At 42.7% G+C, this 20,740-nt stretch overlaps 1 protein-coding gene across 2 annotated transcripts in view; it reads right to left on the reverse strand.

Moving 5' to 3' along the window:
* Mroh8 (maestro heat like repeat family member 8) overlaps window positions 1–20,740 on the reverse strand; it is a 57,068-nt gene that overhangs the window by 32,931 nt on the left and 3,397 nt on the right. Inside the window, exons 2-8 of one of the 2 annotated variants that reach the window (XM_070007263.1) lie at window positions 17,644–17,765; window positions 17,272–17,423; window positions 12,219–12,341; window positions 11,685–11,764; window positions 9,573–9,717; window positions 7,681–7,776; window positions 4,725–4,829 (exon numbers count right to left, since the gene is read on the reverse strand). In XM_070007263.1, coding sequence (XP_069863364.1) covers window positions 4,725–4,829; window positions 7,681–7,776; window positions 9,573–9,717; window positions 11,685–11,764; window positions 12,219–12,341; window positions 17,272–17,423; window positions 17,644–17,765 — 823 coding nt within the window. The remainder of the gene's footprint in view (window positions 1–4,724; window positions 4,830–7,680; window positions 7,777–9,572; window positions 9,718–11,684; window positions 11,765–12,218; window positions 12,342–17,271; window positions 17,424–17,643; window positions 17,766–20,740) is intronic. The other variant, XM_070007264.1, reaches the window with a different exon arrangement.

The following is a 20,740-nucleotide window of genomic DNA, read 5'->3' on the forward strand; positions in this document are numbered from 1 at the left end:
GGACAGCACCCAGGCCCAGAGTTCAGGCCCCACAACCGACAAAAACAAAACAAAACAAAAAAACCAAAAGTGCAAAATAAGATATAGCAAGTAATACTATTTTAGAAACATACAGACTGATCATGGAAACATACAAGATAGCTTGCAAAAAATACTAAGAAGAAAAAAATATGTTTTAAATTATTAAAAAAAATAGGGGCTGGGAAGGTGGCTCAGTGGTAGAGTGCTTGCCTTGCATGCATGAGGCCCTGGGTTCAATTCCCCAGCAGTACATAAGCAGAAAAAGATGGAAGCGATGCTGTGGCTCAAGTGGTAGAGCACCAGCCTTGAGCCTGAAAAGCTGAGGGACAGTGCCCAGACCCAGAGTTCAGGCCCCACGACTGACAAAAATTAAAAAAAAAAAAAGAAAATAGGGAAATTTTTAATACTAAGCTAGAAAAGAACAGTGAAAACTTTCGTTAGCATGCAGAGTGCATATCATCCTTTGCTTGTATTTGGCCATAGCCCTAGTCTCTGAGCATATACTAGCTCGTGTTGTACTATGCACAATGTTCTGTATAATGATTCCCATTATGCATAAGCTAAGAAAGACAAATTTCTCTTACACTTCTTTTTTTTTTTTTTGTCAGCTCAGGGCAAGTGCCCTACCACTTGAGCCACAGAGCCACTTGCGACTTTTTCTGCTTATGTGGTGCTGAGGAATCAAACCCAGGGCCTCATGCATGCAAGGCAAGCACTCTACCACTGAGCCACCTTCTCAGCCCTCTTCTATGCTTCTTTAGAAATAAGATACAGAAACTGGGCACTGGTGGCTCACATCTGTAATCTCAAGAGGCTGAGATCTGAGAATTGTGGTTCAAAGGAAGCCCAAGCAGGAAAGTCCATAAGACTCTCTCCTCCACTTAACCACCAAAATCTGTAAGTTCACGACTGACAAAAAAAAAAAAAAAGAAAAGAAAAGAAAAAAAAAAGAAAGAAAAGGAAAGAAGATATAGAAATCCTACTAGCACCACTCTGCACAGTCCAATGTGAGTAAACTAAACATTTTTACAGAGCTGTACAAGTCGGCTTTCTTTCTTTCTTATTTTTTTTGGTTTGCCATGAGGACTGAACTCTGAGCCTGGGTGCTGTTCCTCAGCTCTTTAGCCAAGGCTAGTGCCCTACCACTTGAGCCACAGTGCCACTTCCACTTTTTTTTTCCTGCTTATATGGAGCTGAGGAATCGAACCCAGGGCCTCATGTATGGGAGGCAAGCACTCTACCACTGAACCAACTTCCCAGCCCTGTAAGTGAGCTTTCATTTACTGAATCTATCACCAGAACTGGAGATCTAAACTCTGAACAAAGCAGAACATCCCAGCTGGGCACCAGTGACTCAGGCTTGTAATCTTAGCTACCCAGGAGGCTGAGATCTGAAGATCACCATTCAACCCAGTCAGGAAAGTCAGTAGACTCTTATCTCTAATTAACTACAAGAAAAAAAAAAAGTCAGAGGTAGAGTTGTGGCTTAAGTGGTAGGGAGCTAGCAAGGAGTGAATAAAGCTCAGGGACAGTGATCAGGCTCTGAGTTCAAGCCCCTGGGTGGCATAAACAACAACAAAACCCCACAGAATATCCCTGCTCATCATGCAGGGTGGCAATCTAGTTGGGGAAACATTAAAGTAGCATCTAAAATTTATTATGCATCAAGTGATGATAAATACAGTGATGAAGAAAACACAGAAAAGGAATAGAAATGATTTGTTTTTCAATGGTCAGGAAAACTGCAATGCTATTGAAACAGGGAAGTAAGCCAGGCAGATTTCTAGAAGAGTGTTCCAGGCTGAGGGAACAGAAAGTGCAAAGGACAAAGAGGTGAGTGTTAGGAATTCTTGAGGAACAGCAAGTAGGCTAAGTTGCTAGAGTGAAGTTAATGAGAGAAAAGAAAGGGGAAGTGGATGGAGAAGGGGCCAGGCAGTATAGCAAATTGTAGAACAGTGCAAGGATTTGGAGTTTCATTTTGGCTGATATGAAAAGCTATTAGAGGATGTTGCTCAGAGAAAGGACATGAGCTGGATCTCATTTACTCACTGAGCATCAGTCACGTGGCAGATTCTACACTAGACTTTGAGGATACTGCAGTAACCAAGGCAAATCACCCCTGGACATTCCACTGGAGGGAAACAGGTAATAAGTCAATAAAGAAATAAGTCACAACACCCTAGACCCACAAAAATGTAGAAAGGAAACACTGAAGGGCAGATATTGGCAGGGGCCTCTTTTTGTGGACATGTTTGGACAGAGCACTAGAGAAGAAGAGGAGCTGATTACTGGAGAGCTGGGGGAGGCACTCAAGGTAGAGGAACAAGGTGGTGAGGAACCTAACAGTTGAGGCATGGAGTGGATGGAGTGTAGAGGCAGCAGGGGTAACATCACACAAGACCTTGTATTCTAGACAACAGTTGGGGAGCAGGAGGAGAAAAAAGAGAAGGAAGCAAGAAAAAGGAAGAGGAAGAATAAGAGGAGGAAAAGGAGAAACAATAAATATAAATGGAAAAACAAAACAAAAGCAAATGGGGATGTTTGTCTTAGAAGTAACTCTGACTACATCTAGACAACAGACAAGAAGGAACTGAAGTGAAGGACCTACCCCAACAGCTATATACAAAAAACTACTTGGGAAGGATAAACACAATGTCATGGTGCTTATCTCTAAATGATGACAGCAAACTAGTAATTTTCGTCTACTTCTGATACCAGGATTGGGACTCAGGGCCTTGCACTTACTCAGCTTGTTTGTTCTTGCCTGGTGCTCTACCATTTGAGTCATGCCTCCAGCCCAGTTCTTTTTTTTTGTCGGTCGTGGGGCTTGAACTCTAGGCCTGGGCACTGTCCCTCAGCTCTTCAGCTCAAGGCGAGTGCTCTACCACTTGAGCTACAGCTCCACTTCCGGTTTTCTGGTGGTTTATTGGAGATAGGAGTCTCAAGGTCTTTCCTGCCCAGGCTGGCTTTGAACCTCGATTCTCAGATCTCAGCCTTCTGAGTAGCTAGGATTACAGGCGTGAGCCACCAGCGCCCGGCTCCCAGTTCTTTTTTTTGTCAGTTGTGTGCCTGAACTCTGGGCCTGGGCACTGTCCCTCAGCTCTTCAGCTCAAGGCTACCACTCGAACCACAGCACTACTTCTGGCTTTTTCTGCTTATGTGGTGCTGAGAATCGAATCCAGGCCCTCATACATGTGAGACAAGCACTCTACCAATGAGCCACCTTCCCAGCTCCCCAGTTCTTTTTTGTTATTCTGGATACAGAATCTCATGCTTTTCTACTCACACTTTTTTTTGTTTGTTTGTTTGTTTTTGGTCGGTCGTGGGGCTTGAACTCTGGACTTGGGCGCTGTCCCTGCGGTCTTCAGCTCAAGGCCAGCTCTCTACTGCTTGAGCCACACGCCACTTCTGGTTTTCTAGTCCTTTTATTGGAGATAAGAGTCTCACAGACTTTCCTGCCTGGGCTGTCTTTGAACTGTGATCCTCAGATCTCAGCCTCCTGAGTAGCTAGGATTACAGGTATGAGCCACCAGCGCCCAGCCCCACACTTGTTTTGAACCTTGATCCTCTACATCTTAGCTTCCTGAGAGTTAGGATTACAGGTGTGAGCCAACTGCCCCTGGCTTCTTCCTCTACTTAAAAATATATATTTAAAAACCCTTCTATACTAAGCACATTTATATTCATAGTTCTTATTTAGAAAAACCTCTATACTTTATGAAGACCAAAAAAAACCCAGAAAGCAATAGGTGAATTGTATTTCTAGTTCAAACATTGGGCACATCTTTGCTGTTCTTTTTCTTTTTTTCTTTAGATTTCATTGAGAATATGAAAAAAGTTAAGTCCACACTGATTGTTAACTCATTAGTTTGCTAATTAAAGCCAGCCCAGGATATACAGCAAGTTCCACATTGCAAGACTCTGTCTCAAATACCCTTCACTGAGCTGTACTGATGGATTTCACTGTATATAAATTATACTTCACGTAAGTAAAAGTTATAGACCTGAAAGAAAGCACCCACCAGTGGCCTGATTCTATGTTGTTCCTCTCTGTAATGGCCTCTTTAACTTTTTTCCACCCCAGTCTCTCTCTTCAGCAGTTACTTTGAATTCAGAAATTATGACAGTACTGATCAATTGACTGCTTTATAACAAGGATCAAAACTACTCCCAAACAATTGCAAGCCTCCCAGGACAGATGAGATCCCATGATGAGATCCATTTCTACGTGAACCCCTGATAGTTAGGCTGTACCCCTGAGGAGGAGAAATCATCTCATGGAAACTAGACTGCAGACTTTGAGTGATGACAGGAGTGACAACTTCTCCAAGACTGCTTGTAGACCAGATAATGGTCAGTTAGAACTGTGGCCCAGCAAGATAGCCTGCTGCACTCTCAGCTATGAGTTGTTCAAGTCCCTATTCCCTTCCTTTTTTTTTTTTTTTTTTCAAACAAAACCTCAAGGATACCATTATTAGATCCTTGAAGATGGGCCTGGGTGCACTAAGCTTCTTTATCTGGTTTTCTAAATGTGGTCATAGTGCGTAAATCTCTTCTCTGCTCTCTAATGGCTCACATTTTAGGAAAAGGGCAGGTATATGAATAATGCTGAATGCTGTGTTGCCCAGGCTGGAAGTCATAAGTAAAGAGGAAAAAGGTATAGCTCTGGATCCTTCTACCTCAACAACCAAAGAGCTGCTCACCTTCAGGCTGAGATGTCTCGATAAGCACTTGAGAACTTGGGCCATGGTGGCTGTGGCCCGTTTCCTCTCATGGTTTTTGGCTGACTGTAACCAGGGCTCCATGTGCTAAAAATAAAAATAAATAAAAATAAAAAATTAAAGGGGGTTTGGGGTAACACTTTTACTCTGTTTGGAAGCAAACAGAGAAATTCCACATTATTTAACTTTGCTGTCTGAAAACCCTGATGACAAACCAAATTGGGTTAGAGATGAAAGTGGATGATTGATAAGCAAGGCCTAAGAATCTGGGTAGTTAGGTCTAGATAGCTTACTTTCTACATTTATTTCCCTTCATCTTAATTCTTAAATATTCCATTCTGTTATATCTTTTTAGCCCATTCAGATCTGCTTTGGAAACAATAAAATGTGCTATTAAAGAACTATGTGGAGGGCCTGGGAGGATGGCTCAGTGGTAGAGTGCTTGCCTTGCATGCCTGAGGCCCTGGGTTTGATTCCTCAGCACCACATAAGCAGAAAAGAACAAAAAGCCAGAAGTGGCGCTGTGGCTCAAGTGGTAGAGTGCTAGCCTTGAGCTGAAGAGCTGAGAGACAGTGCCCAGGCCCGGAGTTCAGGCTCCACGACTGAACCCCCTCCCCCCCAAAAAAAAGAACTATGTGGAGGGTCTGGGAGGGTGACTCAGTTGTAGAGGGTTTACCTTGCATACACGAGGCCCTGGCTTCGATTCCTCAGCATCACATAAGCAGAAAAAGCTGGAAGTGGTGCTGTGGCTCAAGTGGTAGAACACCAGCCTTGAGCTGAAGAGCTGAGGGCCAGCGCCCAGGCCCAGAGTTCAGGCTCCATGGCCAACAAAAAACTATGTGGAGGAGAAATTACATCTACCTGGACAGTCATAAAGGGACTCGTGGAGAAGATTATAGCCACAAGTTGGAACTCGTAAAGAAGGAAGTGTATTTTTGTTGTTTTTTTTGGGTCTGGTCATGGGGCCTGAACTCTGGGCCTGGGTGCTGTCCCTCAGCTCTTCAGCTCAAGGCTATGGCGCTACCACTTGAGCCATAATACCACTTCCGGCTTTTTTTTTCTGCTTATGTGGTGCTGAGGAATCGAACCCAGGGCCTCATGCAGGCAAGGCAAGTGCTCTACCACTGAGCCACCTTCCCAGCCCCATAGAAGGTGGCTTTTTTGGACAGAGGAATGGCTTGAATTTAGCTCCCATGACAGGAAAGTAGGAAATACAACTGGATAAAGGGAGAATACTCCAGCTAGTTGGTGTGATAATATACAAATAGAAATACAATGAGAAAAATGTGAAGGCCAATTATGGCAAAGAGGAATGCCTGCCTGTACTCAGGTGCACATGATTATTAACAGCTTAAAGGGTTTTCCCTTTCAGGGATATCTGTGCCTTTAAAAAGGACAAAAGAGGGCTAGGAATGTGCCTTAGTGGTAGAGTGCTTGCCTAGCATGCATGAAGCCCTGGGTTCCATTCTTCTGTACCACATTAACAGAAAAGGCCAGAAGTGGCTCTGTGGCTCAAGTAGTAGAGTACACTAGCCTTGAGCAAAAGAAGCTCAGGGACAGTGCCCCCTGATTAGGTTCAAGCTTTAGGACTGGCAAATAAATAAATAAATAAATAGGACGAGAGACCAGGGTACTTAAAACTGTAGCTAATCCATAGCAATAAATCTCTATTGCTGGATGGCATAAACTACAATAGCTATAGGTCAGGCAGATGGTATGGCCATTTTCTATTTTTTTTATTTTTGGGTCTGGTCATGGGGCCTGAACTCTGGGCCTGAGTGCTGTCCCTCAACTCTTCAGTTCAAGGCTAGTACTCTACCACTCGAGCCACAGTGCCACTTCCGGCTTTTTTCTTTTTGCTTATGTGGTGCTGAGGAATCAAACCCAGGGCCTCATGCATGCAAGGCAAGCGCTCTACCACTGAGCCACCTTCCCAGCCCCCATTTTCTATTTTTGAGTCCAAGCTGGTAGGAAGCTATCAATTTTTTAACTTTTGAGGCTTACTAGACCCTGGTCACTGGCTGAAACCCTTCTATACTAGTACTAGACAATGAGGAATAATTATAAAAACCACTTGTGGGGCTGGGAGTGTTCCTTAGTGGTAGAGTGTTTGCCTATCATGCATGAAGCCCCGGGTTCCATTCCTCCGTGCCACATAAACAGAAAAAGCCAGAAGTGGTGCTTGTGGTTCAAGTGGTAGAGTGCTAGCCTTGAGCAAAAGAAGCTCAGGGACAGTGCTCAGGCCCTGAGTTCAAACTACAGGACAAGGGAAAAATAAAAACAAAAACAAAACAACCACTTGAGTCATTTATTGAAGGCCATTTATTCAATACTCATAGTAATCCAGGCATGGTGGCACATACTTGTAATATGAGCACTTGGGAGGTGGAGGCAAGATGATTGTTTGAGGATAGCCTGCGTTACATAGTGAGTCTGAGACTGGCCTGGGCAATATAATTTTTTGGGGGGGTCGGTTGTGGGGCCTGAACTCTGGGCCTGGGCACTGCCCCTAAGCCCTTTAGCTCAAGGCTAGTGCTCTACCACTTCAGCCACAATGCCGCTTCCGGCTTTTTCTACTTATGTGGTGCTGAGGAATCAAACCGAGGGCCTCATGCACACAAGGCAAGCACTCTACCACTGAGCTACCTTTCCAGCCCCACAAATTCTTAAATTAGTCTATCAGACCCTGTCTCAAATGAATACTCAAATGAATATCTTTATGGAAAGGTAAAAAAACAAGAACTCCTCACAGAACTTATAACAGAAGAACTTGTAACTCACAGAGAGCAGGCAGGATGTGAGCCCCAAACCCCTGACTCAAAGCTGATCACTGCTTCTCAGCTATGTGTTGCCCCCTACACTTAATTGTCCCACATTCTCTTCTTCCACTTGCACCAGTGAATAGGAAGTTTCCCTTCTCCCCTGATAATCTTTTTACCTTAAAGATGGTGTCAAATTTTTCCAAATGTGGGTCTTTCATCACAAAACTCTGTAGCATGTCAGAAAATGCCTGGAAAGTCTGCCTGTAGAGACACTGAAAAGGCATGGGATCAGTGAAGCTCCCTTCCTAGAAAGTTCTCTAAGCACTACACACTCCAAGACTCCTCTCACCACCTTGACACTTAACCCAAAGGTCAGACTTACAGGAAAAGTAACCAAGGACAAGGTATGGCATGAGGCTGAATAGAATAAATCTGCATTTTATGTGTATAGAGGCCTGAGCGCTGTTCCTGAGTTACTCTGTTTTTGTTTTTTGTTCAAGGCTAGCACTCTACTACTTGAGCCACATCTCCACTTCCAGCTTTTTGATGCTTTATTGGAGATAAGAGTCTCATGGACTTTCCTAGCTGGGTTGGCTTTGAACTTTGATCCTTAGATCTCAGCCTTGAGAATAACTAGGATTATGGATATGAGCCAGACACCAGGCATAAATCTGCATTTCAAACAGATTCCTCAGCATTCCCAGGATCATGCTAACTGACACTAACTATACGTGAAGATCTACATAGGGTCATCAAGATATGCTTAAAGTTTGCTTGTAACTTTCTGTCCTCTAACAGAGGGAGGTTAAATCTTCTTTGGTAAGTGCCTCACTGGCCAGGTTAGCAGCCACGGAAGACAATGAGGGCCTCTGTTCTCAGTCTCTCTCTGCCTGGAGCTCTCTCCTGTTGTGGGCCACTCTCACTCTATGGGAAAGCTTTTTCTGATAACCCACCCACAGGAGCCCCTGGCTCTCCAACCCCAGCACCCTTTCACTTCTTTTCCTGCTATGCTTTTTCATAATACTAAATATTTCTTATTAGCAAATATATTTCTCGTGTCAGTGGTTTGTCCATGACTCAGGATGTATAATTTTTATTCAATGCTTTGCACACAGGCCCTCAATGAAATGTATGTAAAAGCTGAGCCTGGTGGCACCTGCCTGTATCTAGGCACTTCGTTTTTTTTTAACTGTATTTTTTTTGTCTTTTCTTTTTTGGCACTGGGGATTGAACCCAGGACATTGCACTTGCTAAGCAAGCACTTTGCCACTGAGCTACATCCCAGCCCTATCTAGGCACTTTGGAGGGTGGGACAGAAGGATCACAAGGTTCATGGCTACCTGGGCCACACAGCATGATCCTGTCTCATATAATAGCCAAAATAAATATGCATTTTAACACACACACACACACACACACACACACACACACACACACACACACACACACACACACGACTACTACTACCTTATTTTAAAGCCAAAAGCAAAGCAAAAAAAAATGAGAGAACACACAAGATTAAGGAAGGAAGGAACACTTATTGTTAAAAGTTTATTTGGTTAATTAGTTAATAGTGGAGTGAAATAAGTTCAACTGGGAATGTATCTTAAAAGATGAAAATACCATTAAATAATGAAGGTATACAAGGTTGGAGGCATGGCTCAGTTGGTAGAGCCAATAAGTGAAAGAATCAGGTACTATGTTTGAGTCCCAGTCTTGAACCCCTCTCACCCCCAAAAAGAAATACATACCAAATGCACGCATGCATTCAGTGTTTATATATGAGTATGGATTATATAGTTAGTTGGAGATAAGAGTTTCTCATATTTGTTTGCCTAGGCTAGATAGCAGCCATGATCCTCAGATCCCAGCCTCCCGTGTAGCTAGGAATATAGCCATGGGTGCCTGATATATTTGGTTAATTTAATTTTGGTTAATTTAATTAATTTGATTTAATTTAATTTGGTTGATTAAATTATTTTGGTTAATCTTGACCAAGGTTGAACTTATGGATGGGAACCGAGCTGAACCTATGGATGGGAAGCTAACACAGCCAAGTGGGCATTACCTCTGTGTTGTGGAGCCCACTTTGCCTGGCCCCCTGCAGCTGGATAAGAATGTCTACAGAAGGCAGAGTGATTAAAATTTTGACGATGAGATTGAGCAGGTCATCTCTATCTTCTGAGTCAAGCAGTAGATGGACATCTTGGTAACTATGAAAAGACAGTTTGGGAAGAGTAAGTTGAGAAAACAGATTGGGGGATGGGAATGTGGCCTAGTGGTAGAGTGCCTGCTTGGCATGAATGAAGCCCTGGGTTTGATTCCTTAGTACCACATACATAGAAAAAACCAGAAGTGGCACTGTGGCTTAAGTGGTTGAGTGCCAGCCTTAAGCAAAAGAAGCTCAAGGGCAGCCAGGCACGGGTAGCTCATGCCTGTAATCCTAGCTATGCAGGAGGCTGAAAGCTGAGGATCATGATTCAAAGCCAGCCTGGGTGGGAAAGTCTGTGAGACTCTTATCTCCAATTAACCAGCAGAAAACTGGAAGTGGCAATGTGGCTCAAGTGATAGAGTGCTCGCCTGGAGCTGAAGTGCTGAGGGACAGTGCCCAGGCTCAGAGTTCAAGTCCTATGACCAACCAAAAACCAAAAAAAACCAAAAAAAACAAGAACCTCAAGAACAGTGCTCAAGCCCTGAGTTCAAGTCCTAGGGACTGGCAAAAAAAAAAAGAAAAAGGAAAACAGATTGATTTTATATGGATTAGCAGGTAAGCTGGCTGGTGTACCATTCTGATGGAAGAGATAAATCATAACATCGTTGATCAGTCTGTTAGGAGTGTCTCCCCAAGAACACACTGGGTTTCCAGGCCCTTCCACAGCTCAGCCACAAAGGGAAATCAAAAATTTCCAAAGTATGTCCTGTCAATGTGGTAAATCAGAGTTGTGTAATTATCATCACTATCTAATTTCAGAACATTTCATCACCATTTGCAGTCCCTCCACATTCCCCCTCTCCACTGATATATTTTCTGCCTTTATGGATTTTTGACTCCAAGTATTACCCATAAATAAAATCAAATTACATGTGCAAAAAAAAAAAAACCCAAAACATAACAGTATGTCCTGCCAAATGTTATTTTGTGACACAATAAGTTGAATCGAGTTAAAAACTTAAACAGAAGGGCTGGGAAGGTGGCTCAGTGGTAGAGCGCTTGCCTTGCATGCATGATGCCTTGGGTTTGATTCCTCAGCACCACATAAGCAAAAAGAAAAAAGCCGGATGTGGTGCTGTGGCTCAAGTGGTAGAGCACTAGCCTTGAGCTGAAGAGCTGAGGGACAGCACCCAGGCCCAGAGTTCAGGCCCCACGACTGGACCCCCCCCCCAAAAAAAAAAAAAACTTAAACAGAAGACAACTCATTAAGATCAGTATAACCAAAAGTTGGGCACTGGTGGCTCATGCCTGTAATCTTAGCTACTCAGGAGGCTGAGATCTGAGGATCATGGTTCAAAGCCAGGCTGGGAAGGAAAGTCAGTGAGACTCTTGCCTCCAATTAACCACCAGAAAACCAGAAGCGGCTGTGGCTCAAGTGGTAGAGTGCTTGCCTTGAGCTGAAGGGCTCAGGAACAGCGCTCAGGCCCAGAGTTCAATCCCCATGACTGACCACCCCCCGCCCAAAAAAAAATCAGTTTAACCACTGCAGTTCTCCAAGAGAAGTAACAGCCAACAGGCTTTGGAGGCTTTAGAACTCTACACTTGGAAATGTGGGTAGGAATCACTTTCCACTGAATGTGCTCTGGACAAAACTGTGCTCCAAGAGATTCTAGAGGGGCTGGGCACTGATGGCTCACACCTGTATTCCTAGCTACACAGGAACTGAGGATCATGGTTCAGTCAGCCTAAGCAGAAACAGCTGTGAGACTCTTATCTCCAATTAAGCAAAGAAAAAGCTGGAAGTAAAGCTAGCCTTGTTTGTTTTTTTTTTTTAAAGAGTGTGTGTGTGTGATTCTAGATCTCTTGGGTTATGGATGATAACATATATGAAATCAAAATGTGGATTTGGATTTCCTTTCCCTACCTAAATAGTTTTCAAAAGTTAAATTTTGGAACATGTCTGTTGACTCTGGAATTGGCCCTGACTGTGGAAACAGGATGCACGTTAAAGGTACACATGGGAGTCACCTGAACTCAGTGATGGTGACCAAGACTTCCTGGAGCACCGGGCTGGACAGATAATTCAGGGGCTCCTCTTGTACCAGCACCTACATGAGAGGGAAAAAACTAGAGGGAGTTGAGAATGTACCAACTCAGGAGCCAGAGTTGGTTGGAGAAGTGAGAGGCCTGCAAGAACAAGACCAAGCTCATTAACTGGCTACTATTTATGCTGGTTCCATGGGATGGTGGAACTTATTCTCTGCAGTCAGACCCCAGGCTTTAGCTCTGCCTCTTGCTAGCTGTTGGGGTGAACTCAAATAGTGAGCAGACCTCAGTTTCCTCATCTGTAAAATGGGATAACAGCACCTTTTGACTCCTCTTTTCATTGTTTTTCATTATTCAGGTAGATTCCTGAATAATGTTTTTCAGGGACATCCCTGAGTATTTCTCCATGGAAAAAGACTCAGATGGAAATAATTTGAAGGAACTGATAACACAGGTGAAACAGCTGAAAAGTGTTTGACTAAGCCACTGAATTATTTATAAAATCACAATACTTACATTAAGGATATACACGATGTCAGCTATATGACGGTGAATAAATGACTCTGTGGTTTCATCATACAGTAAAGTTTGGCTGAGAGAAGACAAAGATCTTAGGAACTTCAGCTTTGCCTGTTCACCCTGAATTTGTGGGAAATGATAAGAACATGATTATATGTGATCTTTTTTTTTCCTTTTTTTTTTGTGCTGGCCCCGAAGCTTGAACTCAGGGCCTTGAGCACTGTCCTTGAGCTTCTTTTGTTCAAGGCTAGCACTCTACCACTTGAGCCACTTCTGGTTTTTCCTGTTTATGGGGTACTGAGGAATGGAACACAGGGCTTCCTGCATGCTAGGCAAGTATTCTACCACTAAGCCAATTCCTAGCCCTAGTATCAGTCTTTTCTCAATAAGTAATGAGTAAATTACAGAGGGATTTCCATGATGTTCCTTGTCCACAGAGCCTACTTGGTCTGGGACCTCTCTTCTCTTAGGGCTGATTACTAAGTGCTCCATAGCTCCCTCCATGTTTAGTCTTTTTTTTTTTTTTTTTTTTTGTTGGTCATGGGGCTTGAACTCTGGGCCTGGTACTGTCCCTCAACTCTTTAGCTCCAGGCTAGTGCTCTACCACTTGAGCCACAATACCATTTCTGGCCTTTTCTGCTTATGTGGTGCTGAGGGTTTCATGTATTCAAGGCAAGCATTCTACCACTGAGCCACCTTCCTTTCCAGCCCCCATGTTTAGTCTTTATGTCCTTACTTACCCACACTGTAGAGAACTACCAAATTAAGCTTCCTAAAGGTGGCCTCTGAGACAGTTCATTCTAATTTTCTTAATGGCCTTACAGAGTCATTATTTCAAATCTTTAAAGCTTTTTTTAAATTAAAAGGACAGATCTGATTTGAAGAATATATTCTCTTTTTGTTGTATTGAGATTCTATTTTTTTCTGATTGCAAAACCAGTATCTGTTTATCATTTAAAAAATTGAAAAACATAGTATAAAGAAGAAAATAGGACTGGGAATATGTTTAGTGGTAAAGGGGTTGCTTACCATGCATGAAGCCCTGGATTCCATTCCTTAGTACAGAAAAAGCTGGAAGTGGTGCTGTGGCTCAAATGGTAGAGTGCTAGCCTTGAGCAAATGAAGCTCAGGGACAGTGCTCAGGCCCTGAGTTCAAGCCCCAGTACTGGCCAAAAAAAAAAAAAAAGGAGAAAATATACGATACCAATAATTCCATTTGAGAAAGATTTGAAACAATTCTTTTTTTTTTTGGGGGGGGGGTCCGGTCATGGGGCTTGAACTCTGGGCTTGGGTGCTGTCCCTCAGCTCTTCAGCTCAAGGCTAGCGCTCTACCACTTGAGCCACAGTGACACTTCCGGCTTTTTTCTTTTTGCTTATGTTGTGCTGAGGAATCGAACCCAGGGCCTCAGGCATGCAAGGCAAGCGCTCTACCACTGAGCCACCTTCCCAGCCCTTGAAACAATTCTTCTAGTTATACATAAGTGATGTAAACTGGTGCACTCTCTTTGGAAAGCAAGTTTCAGTACATGAAAGCTGATTTCATGATGTCATATTTCACACGAACTAGGATAGCCATCTAACAATGGGCATCTTCATTCCAGTTTTGTCCCTCTCCAACCCATTTCTATAATTATAGCCAAATGCGTCTTTCTCAAACGAACATTAGATCCAGTAACTTGCTATGTATAGTCTTTCAATTGCAAGACCAAGAACATGACCTTTCAGATCATCTCTTGCCCTGTCTGACATTCTGAGCTCTAGTAAATTAACTTCCATGATGCCCTTTCCTGCTTCTAGGCCTCTGCACCTTCTGACTCCTCTATACTTCTTGCTACTGTCTAAATTTTTTTTTTTTTTTTTTTTTGGGTCCAGTCGTGGTGCCTGAACTCTGGGCTGGGCGCTGTCCCTCAGCTCTTCAGCTCAAGGCTAGCGCTCTACCACTTGAGCCACAGCGCCACATCCAGCTTTTTACTTTTTGCTTATGTGGTGCTGAGGAATCGAACCCAGGGCCTTGAGCATGCAAGGCAAGCGCTCTACCACTGAGCCACCTTCCCAGCCCCTCTAAAATATTTTTGTACTTTTAAGATTCCCACCTTTCACCGGGCACCAGTGGCTCACACCTGTAATCGTAGCTACGCAGGAGGCTGAGATCTAAGGATCACAGTTCAAAGCTAGCCGGGCAGGAAAGTCTGTGAGATTCTTATTTCCCATAAACCACTAGAAAACCGGAAGTGGCACTGTGGCTCAAGTGGTAGAGCGCTCACCTAGAGCTGAAGAGCGCAGGGACAACGCCCAAGCCCAGAATTCAAAGCCCCACGACCGACCAAGAAAAAAAAATAAAAAGATTCTCACCTCTTCTTTTTTTTTTTTTTTTTATCAATTAGATAATTAAGATTTCAAAACAAAAGCAAGGTTGGGAGATGTAACTCAGGAGTAGAGCCCTTACTTGGCTATTATGCGTGTGGCTCTGGTTTTGATCCTCTATAAAACACACACACACACACACACACACACACACACACACACACACACACACACACACACACACACACACACAAAATTGATTTTGAGTAACTGTAATTATCTTTAATTGGATTTAATAAATTTTACTGGAAAGAATGTGTTGTGTGTGTGTGTGTGTGTGTGTGTGTAAACCATATACATTCTTAGGGGATAATTTAACAATAACCATTGAGAGCTTAAAAAAGAAGCTGGGCATTGGTGGCTCACATCTGTAATCCTAGCTACTAAGGAGGCTGAAATCCAAGGATCATGGTTTGAAGCCAGACTGGTCAAGAAAGTCTGTGAGATTCGAATCACCAATTTACCATTACAAAGCTGGAAGTGGAGCTGTGGCATAAGTGGTAAAGTGCTAGCCTTGAGCAAAAAAGCTCAGGAATAGTGTCTAGGCCCTGAGTTCAAGGATCAGGACACACAAAAAGGTACATACCCTTTGATTCATATTTAGGAATTAACCCAGAAAAAAATCATATAAGGTATAACAAATCACCTAGAATATGTATATGTTAATGACATTTGCAAGGGTTTGAGTGGTGGATATTCCACCACTGAGTAAAATCCAAAAGGATTATCTGCCAACAAGCTATAAAAATCTGGAAAGAACCAAAATGGCTGACAATAGGGTACTGTTGAATAAACTAGAACACTGTTTCCTTATTCACTTAATTATTCTTAGGCTAAAGACCAAATTCTTTTTTTTTTTTTTTTTTTTTTGTAGCTCGTGGTGCTTGAACTCTGGGCTTGGGCGCTATCCCTGCACTCTTCAGCTCAAGGCAAGCACTGTACCTACCTCTTGAGCCACAGTACCATTTCCAGTTTTCTAGTGGTTAACTGGAGATAAGAGTGTCACGTACTTTTCTGCCTAGGCTGGCTTTGAACCGAGATCCTCAGATCTCAGTCTCCTCAGTAGCTAGGATTACAGGCGTGAGCCACCCGGCACCTGGCTAAAGACCAAATTCTTATCCCAGTTTTCTTCTTCCTGTACTAAGAATTGAATCCAAGGCCTGTACATGCTAGGCTAGTACTCTTTCATTGAAACACACTTCCAGATCCTTGTCCATGTTTTCAAGACCCAGCATGGCCTGCTGAGTCCATCTATTCAGCCTTACCCTTCACTCTTGATCTCCTTCATCACCATGATTTAGACATGCCAGGTTCCCTGGGGTTCCTCAGTGTGCTATGCCTCAAGGTTATTAATACCTGATTTTGTTTTTCTGGAATACTAGTCCTAGTACTGCTAGTTTCTCCCTTTCATTGCTCAGATCTGAGTTCAAGAGTAACTTCCTCAGAGAGGCATTCCTTTATTCCCAGGTCAAGGTAAGTTCTTTCTGTTACATGCTCCCACAGGATCCATGAACAAATAAACATTTAATTTAAATGATGGAATAATATATAGCCTAAAAGTAGTACAATATATAGTTCATAATCTACCTAGAATATTTGTTTTCTACCACCATATAGGATTTTTTTTACTATAATTATGTGTTCTTGTATGGAAAGAAAAGGCCCGAGTGTGTGTGTGTGTGTGTGTGTATGCATATATATGTAAATATACACATATGTATATATACATATTTCTGTACACAACATATATATTAAACTGTTAACAGTGCTGGGAGCAGGTGGCTCAGACCTGTAATCCTAGCTACTAGGAGGCTGAGATCTGAGGATCTCATGTTGAAGCCAGTCTGGGTGGCAGCAAAGTCCCTGTGAGACTCTTTTCTCTAATTAACCACTCAAAAGCCAAAAGTGGTGCTGTGGCTCAAGTGGTAGAACACTAGCCTTGAGCACAAAGAGGCTCGGAGACAACGCCCAGACCCTGAGTTTAAGCCCCACAACTGACTGAGGATAGAAAAGACTTTTAATATTTTATGGTTGTCTCTGTTTTTATATGGCTTATATTTTTATCAATAAATATGTAAACACAAATTTTATTCATAAGCATAAAGAAAAACAACTCAAATATTTTTGTAATAAAGAACTAATATATTTTTTTGGGGGGGGGAGGGTCTGGTCGTGGGGCCTGAAGTCTGGGCCTGGGCGCTGTCCCTGAGCTCTTCAGCTCAAGGCTAGCGCTCTACCACTTGAGCCACAGAGCCACTTCTGGCTTTTTTCTTTTTGCTTATGTGGTGCTGAGGAATTGAACCCAGGGCCTCATGCATGCAAGGCAAGTGCTCTACCACTGAGTCACCTTCCCATTCCCAAGAAATAATATGTTTGAAACATTTGTTCACACAGAGAAATGAACTGGATTGCTCATAAAGAATGCTGTGCAAGCCAGGAGCCGGTGGCTCACGCCTGCAATCCTAGCTACACAGGAGGCTGAGATCTGAGGATCACAGTTCAAAGCCAGCCCAGGCAGGAAATTCTGTGAGACTCTCATGTCCAATAAACCACTAGAAAACTGGAAGTGGTGCTGTGGCTCAAGCGGTAGAGAGCTTGCCTTGAGCTGAAGAGCGCAGGGACAGCGCCCAAGACCAGAGTTCAAGCCCCATGACCTAAAAAAAAAAAAAAAGAATGCTGTGCATACCTTCAGCTTACCACGAAAAACTTCCTGGATGGACTGGACCAGCCTCTCCACACTGGTCTGGCTGAGGGGGCTCCCACGATTTAGGTTCCTGAGGCTATCTGTGAAGGACTCCTGTGAGAATTCAGGGATGTCAGGGATTTCCAAGTCTAATACTGCAAGAAAGACACCAGATGACATCTTATTACAATGAAGTTATAACAATTTAGTGGGGAGGATCAATGCACATGAGGACAGATAGTTTTACTATCTGCTTGGCAGCTCTAGCACTAGGGAAAGAAAGAAGGAGATGGGGAGGAAGAAGGGCCAAGGCAGAAGCAGAGGAGAGACTTTCCTTCCCACCCATTAAAAAAAAAATTCCTTTACCCTTTTTACCTGTAAGATCTGTACTACTTGAGTCTTTTTTAATACCCTCTAAGTCGCTTAGCTGCAAATCTACACTTCCTGAATCACTGTCAGAAGCATAAGGGATCACCAATTCTTCCTGATCATAGATCCTAGGAACAAAGAGGAGATTAGAACAATTATTTTTTGAGAGACAGCTGCTTTTGTCTGCTCATTCAGTTGAAAGCCCAAGCTTTCAACTATTTAGTGATCTTGGTCTGGATATAGTAAGTGATCTCTTTCCATCCCAGCCCATAGTTACTTTTTTTCCCGAGTATTTTTTATCATCACCAGCAAAGACCTTGTTCATTTGCTTGATTGTCTCTTATCAGAATGTTAGCTCTATAAGAGGAGAAACCTTGTCTCCCTAGCACCTAGAAAACTGTCAGCTTCACAGGTAGTAAAATGGATAGGTGGATGGATAACACCCCTCTATCCTACTTTGATCTCCTTTTGCTTACTTTTTCTTTTGTCCATAGCACATAACATCTTATATACCATTTAGTTATTTATTGGTGCTTACGATAGAACCCAGGGCCTTGCATATTCTTTTTTTTGGGGGGGGGGTCCAGTCGTGGGGCCTGAACTCTGGGCCTGGGCACTGTCCCTCAGCTCTTCAGCTCAAGGCTAGTGCTCTACCACTTGAGCCACAGCGCCACTTCCAGCTTTTTTTCTTTTTGCTTATGTGGTGCTGAGGAATCGAACCCAGGGCCTCGAGCATGCATGGCAAGCGCTCTACCACTGAGCCACCTTCCCAGCCCGGGCCTTGCATATTCTAAGTGCTCCACCATGGAGCTATTCACTCAGCCCAATTCAGGTTTTTTTTGTTGTTTGTTGTTGGTAGTGCGGCCTGAACTGAACAGCTGGGCGCTGTCCCTCAGTTCTTTAGCTCAAGGCTAGCGCTCTACCACTTGAGCTTCAGCGACATCTCCAGCTTTTTCTGCTTATGTGGTGCTAAGGAATCGAACCCAGGGCCTATGCATGCAAAGCAAGCATTCTACCACTGAGCCATCTTCCCAGCCCCCCAATTCAGGTTTTTATAAATGATTGTTGTTTATCCACTTACTCCTACTAAAATGTAGGCTTCAGAAGATCAACAGTCTTACTTAGACTGCTTTGAATATATCCAAACATCCTAGAACAATGCCTGGCATGTGGTAATGCTCAGTAAATAGTGATACAGTGAATGAATGAGTCTATTAGTGTTTAGTATAGGTAAGATTAATGAAAAATCAAATGGCCAAACAATGGTTAGCACATAATAACATGTTTATTGACATAAGACAGTATATATTTGCAAAAGTGATATATTTGTATGTATATACATGCATGTACACACACACACACACACACACACACACACACACACACACACACACACACACACACACACACACACACACACACACACACACACACACACTGGGACAAATAGAAAAACATGGAATTCAAACATTTGTGGCTGGGTACCGGTGGCTCATGCCTGTAATCCTAGCTACTTAGGAAGCTGAGATTTGAGGATTGCAGTCAAAGCCAGCCCAGACTGGCACTTATCTCATATAAACTTACCACCCAAAAGCAGGAAGTGGAGCTGTGGCTCAAGTGGTAGAGAGCTAGACTTGAGCACTGAGACTGCCCAGGCTCTGAGTTCAAGCCCCAGTGATGACACAAAAAAACAATGTAACATTTGTGGAGTGAAATCATGGAGAGAGAAATTTAGTTTTTAAACTTTGATATTACTTTTTATATTAAATTTAACAAAAGTATAGAGCAGAAATAAATCTTATATGTTTCAGTTGGAAGTGTAAATTGGTACTAACACTTAGAAAACCATTTGGCATTAGTAATAAAGTTGAATAAAGTGTATTCTAGTACAACTTTCACATGTGTGTATCAGGAATATATAGAAGAATCTTCGTGGCAATCATCAAGATAAGAAATGGAGGTCCAGCAGCAGGAGAACATAGCTGGGGATTGGTGGCTCGTGCCTATTATTATCCTAGCTACTTACCTGAGAGGCTGAAATTAGAGACTGTGATTCAAGGCTAGGCCAGGCAGAAAAGGTTTCAAGATCCTTCTTAATAAAGAGCAGAATGTGGTAGAGCACACCTGTTATCCCCACAACATAGGACTCATAATATAGGTAAATTGCACCTAGGGCAAGGAGCAAGATGCTAGGTCAAAAATAACCAGCAAAAATCAGGACTGGGAAGAATGGCTCAGTGGTAAGAGCTCCTGCCTAGCAAGTATAAGAACCAGAGTTGCTGCCTAGCAGTACAAAACATAAAAGAATGAACATCTGTGGTATCTAGTATATTTATATAGCAGTGACAATGAATGGGTTGAAAGCTGGGAGTGACTGTGAATTCTTTTAATCCCAGCACTCAGGAAACTCAGGCAAGATCATGAGCTCAAGGCCATCTTGAGCTACATAGCAGACTGTCTCAAAAATAAAACTTTAAAATTAAAAAGTCTCAGAAAAATATGCAGTAAATTCCATTTACATAAAAAGCTAAATGATTATAATAATGTAAAACTAAAATACTTGTAAGCATTAAAACATACGTGGGGGGCTAGGAAGGTGGCTCAGTGGTAGAGCGCTTGCCTTGCATGCCTGAGGCCCTGGGTTCGATTCCTCAGCACCACATAAAGAAAAAAGCCGGAAGTGGCACTGTGGCTCAAGTGGAAGAGCATTAGCCTTGAGCTGAATTGCTGAGGGACAGCGCCCAGGCCCAGAGTTTAGGCCCCATGACCGGACCCAAAAAAAAAAAAAAAAAAAAAAAAACCATACGTGGTAAAAGTATGAAGAGAAGCAAGGATACAATATGATCTGTAAGATGAGTATCTTTTACAGGGTAGGGAAGGAGACAGAATGGGTTAAATTAGGAAGAAGACTTAAAATTATGGTTAATTTTTTAACAGTTTGACTGCTACATAGCCTCATTGTATATTTTCTTTTTCTTATGTATGTTATAAATATTTAGTCAATATTGCAAAAAATAAACCAATGAAATTTGAACTTTATTTTCTGTAAATATACATATATACATATGAATATACACATATTACAGATGTGTGTACATACATA

This window comes from Dipodomys merriami, unplaced genomic scaffold, assembly GCF_024711535.1.
Source record: "Dipodomys merriami isolate MVZ:Mamm:240054 unplaced genomic scaffold, mDipMer1.0.p SCAF_7, whole genome shotgun sequence".
Taxonomy (NCBI): domain Eukaryota; kingdom Metazoa; phylum Chordata; class Mammalia; order Rodentia; family Heteromyidae; genus Dipodomys; species Dipodomys merriami.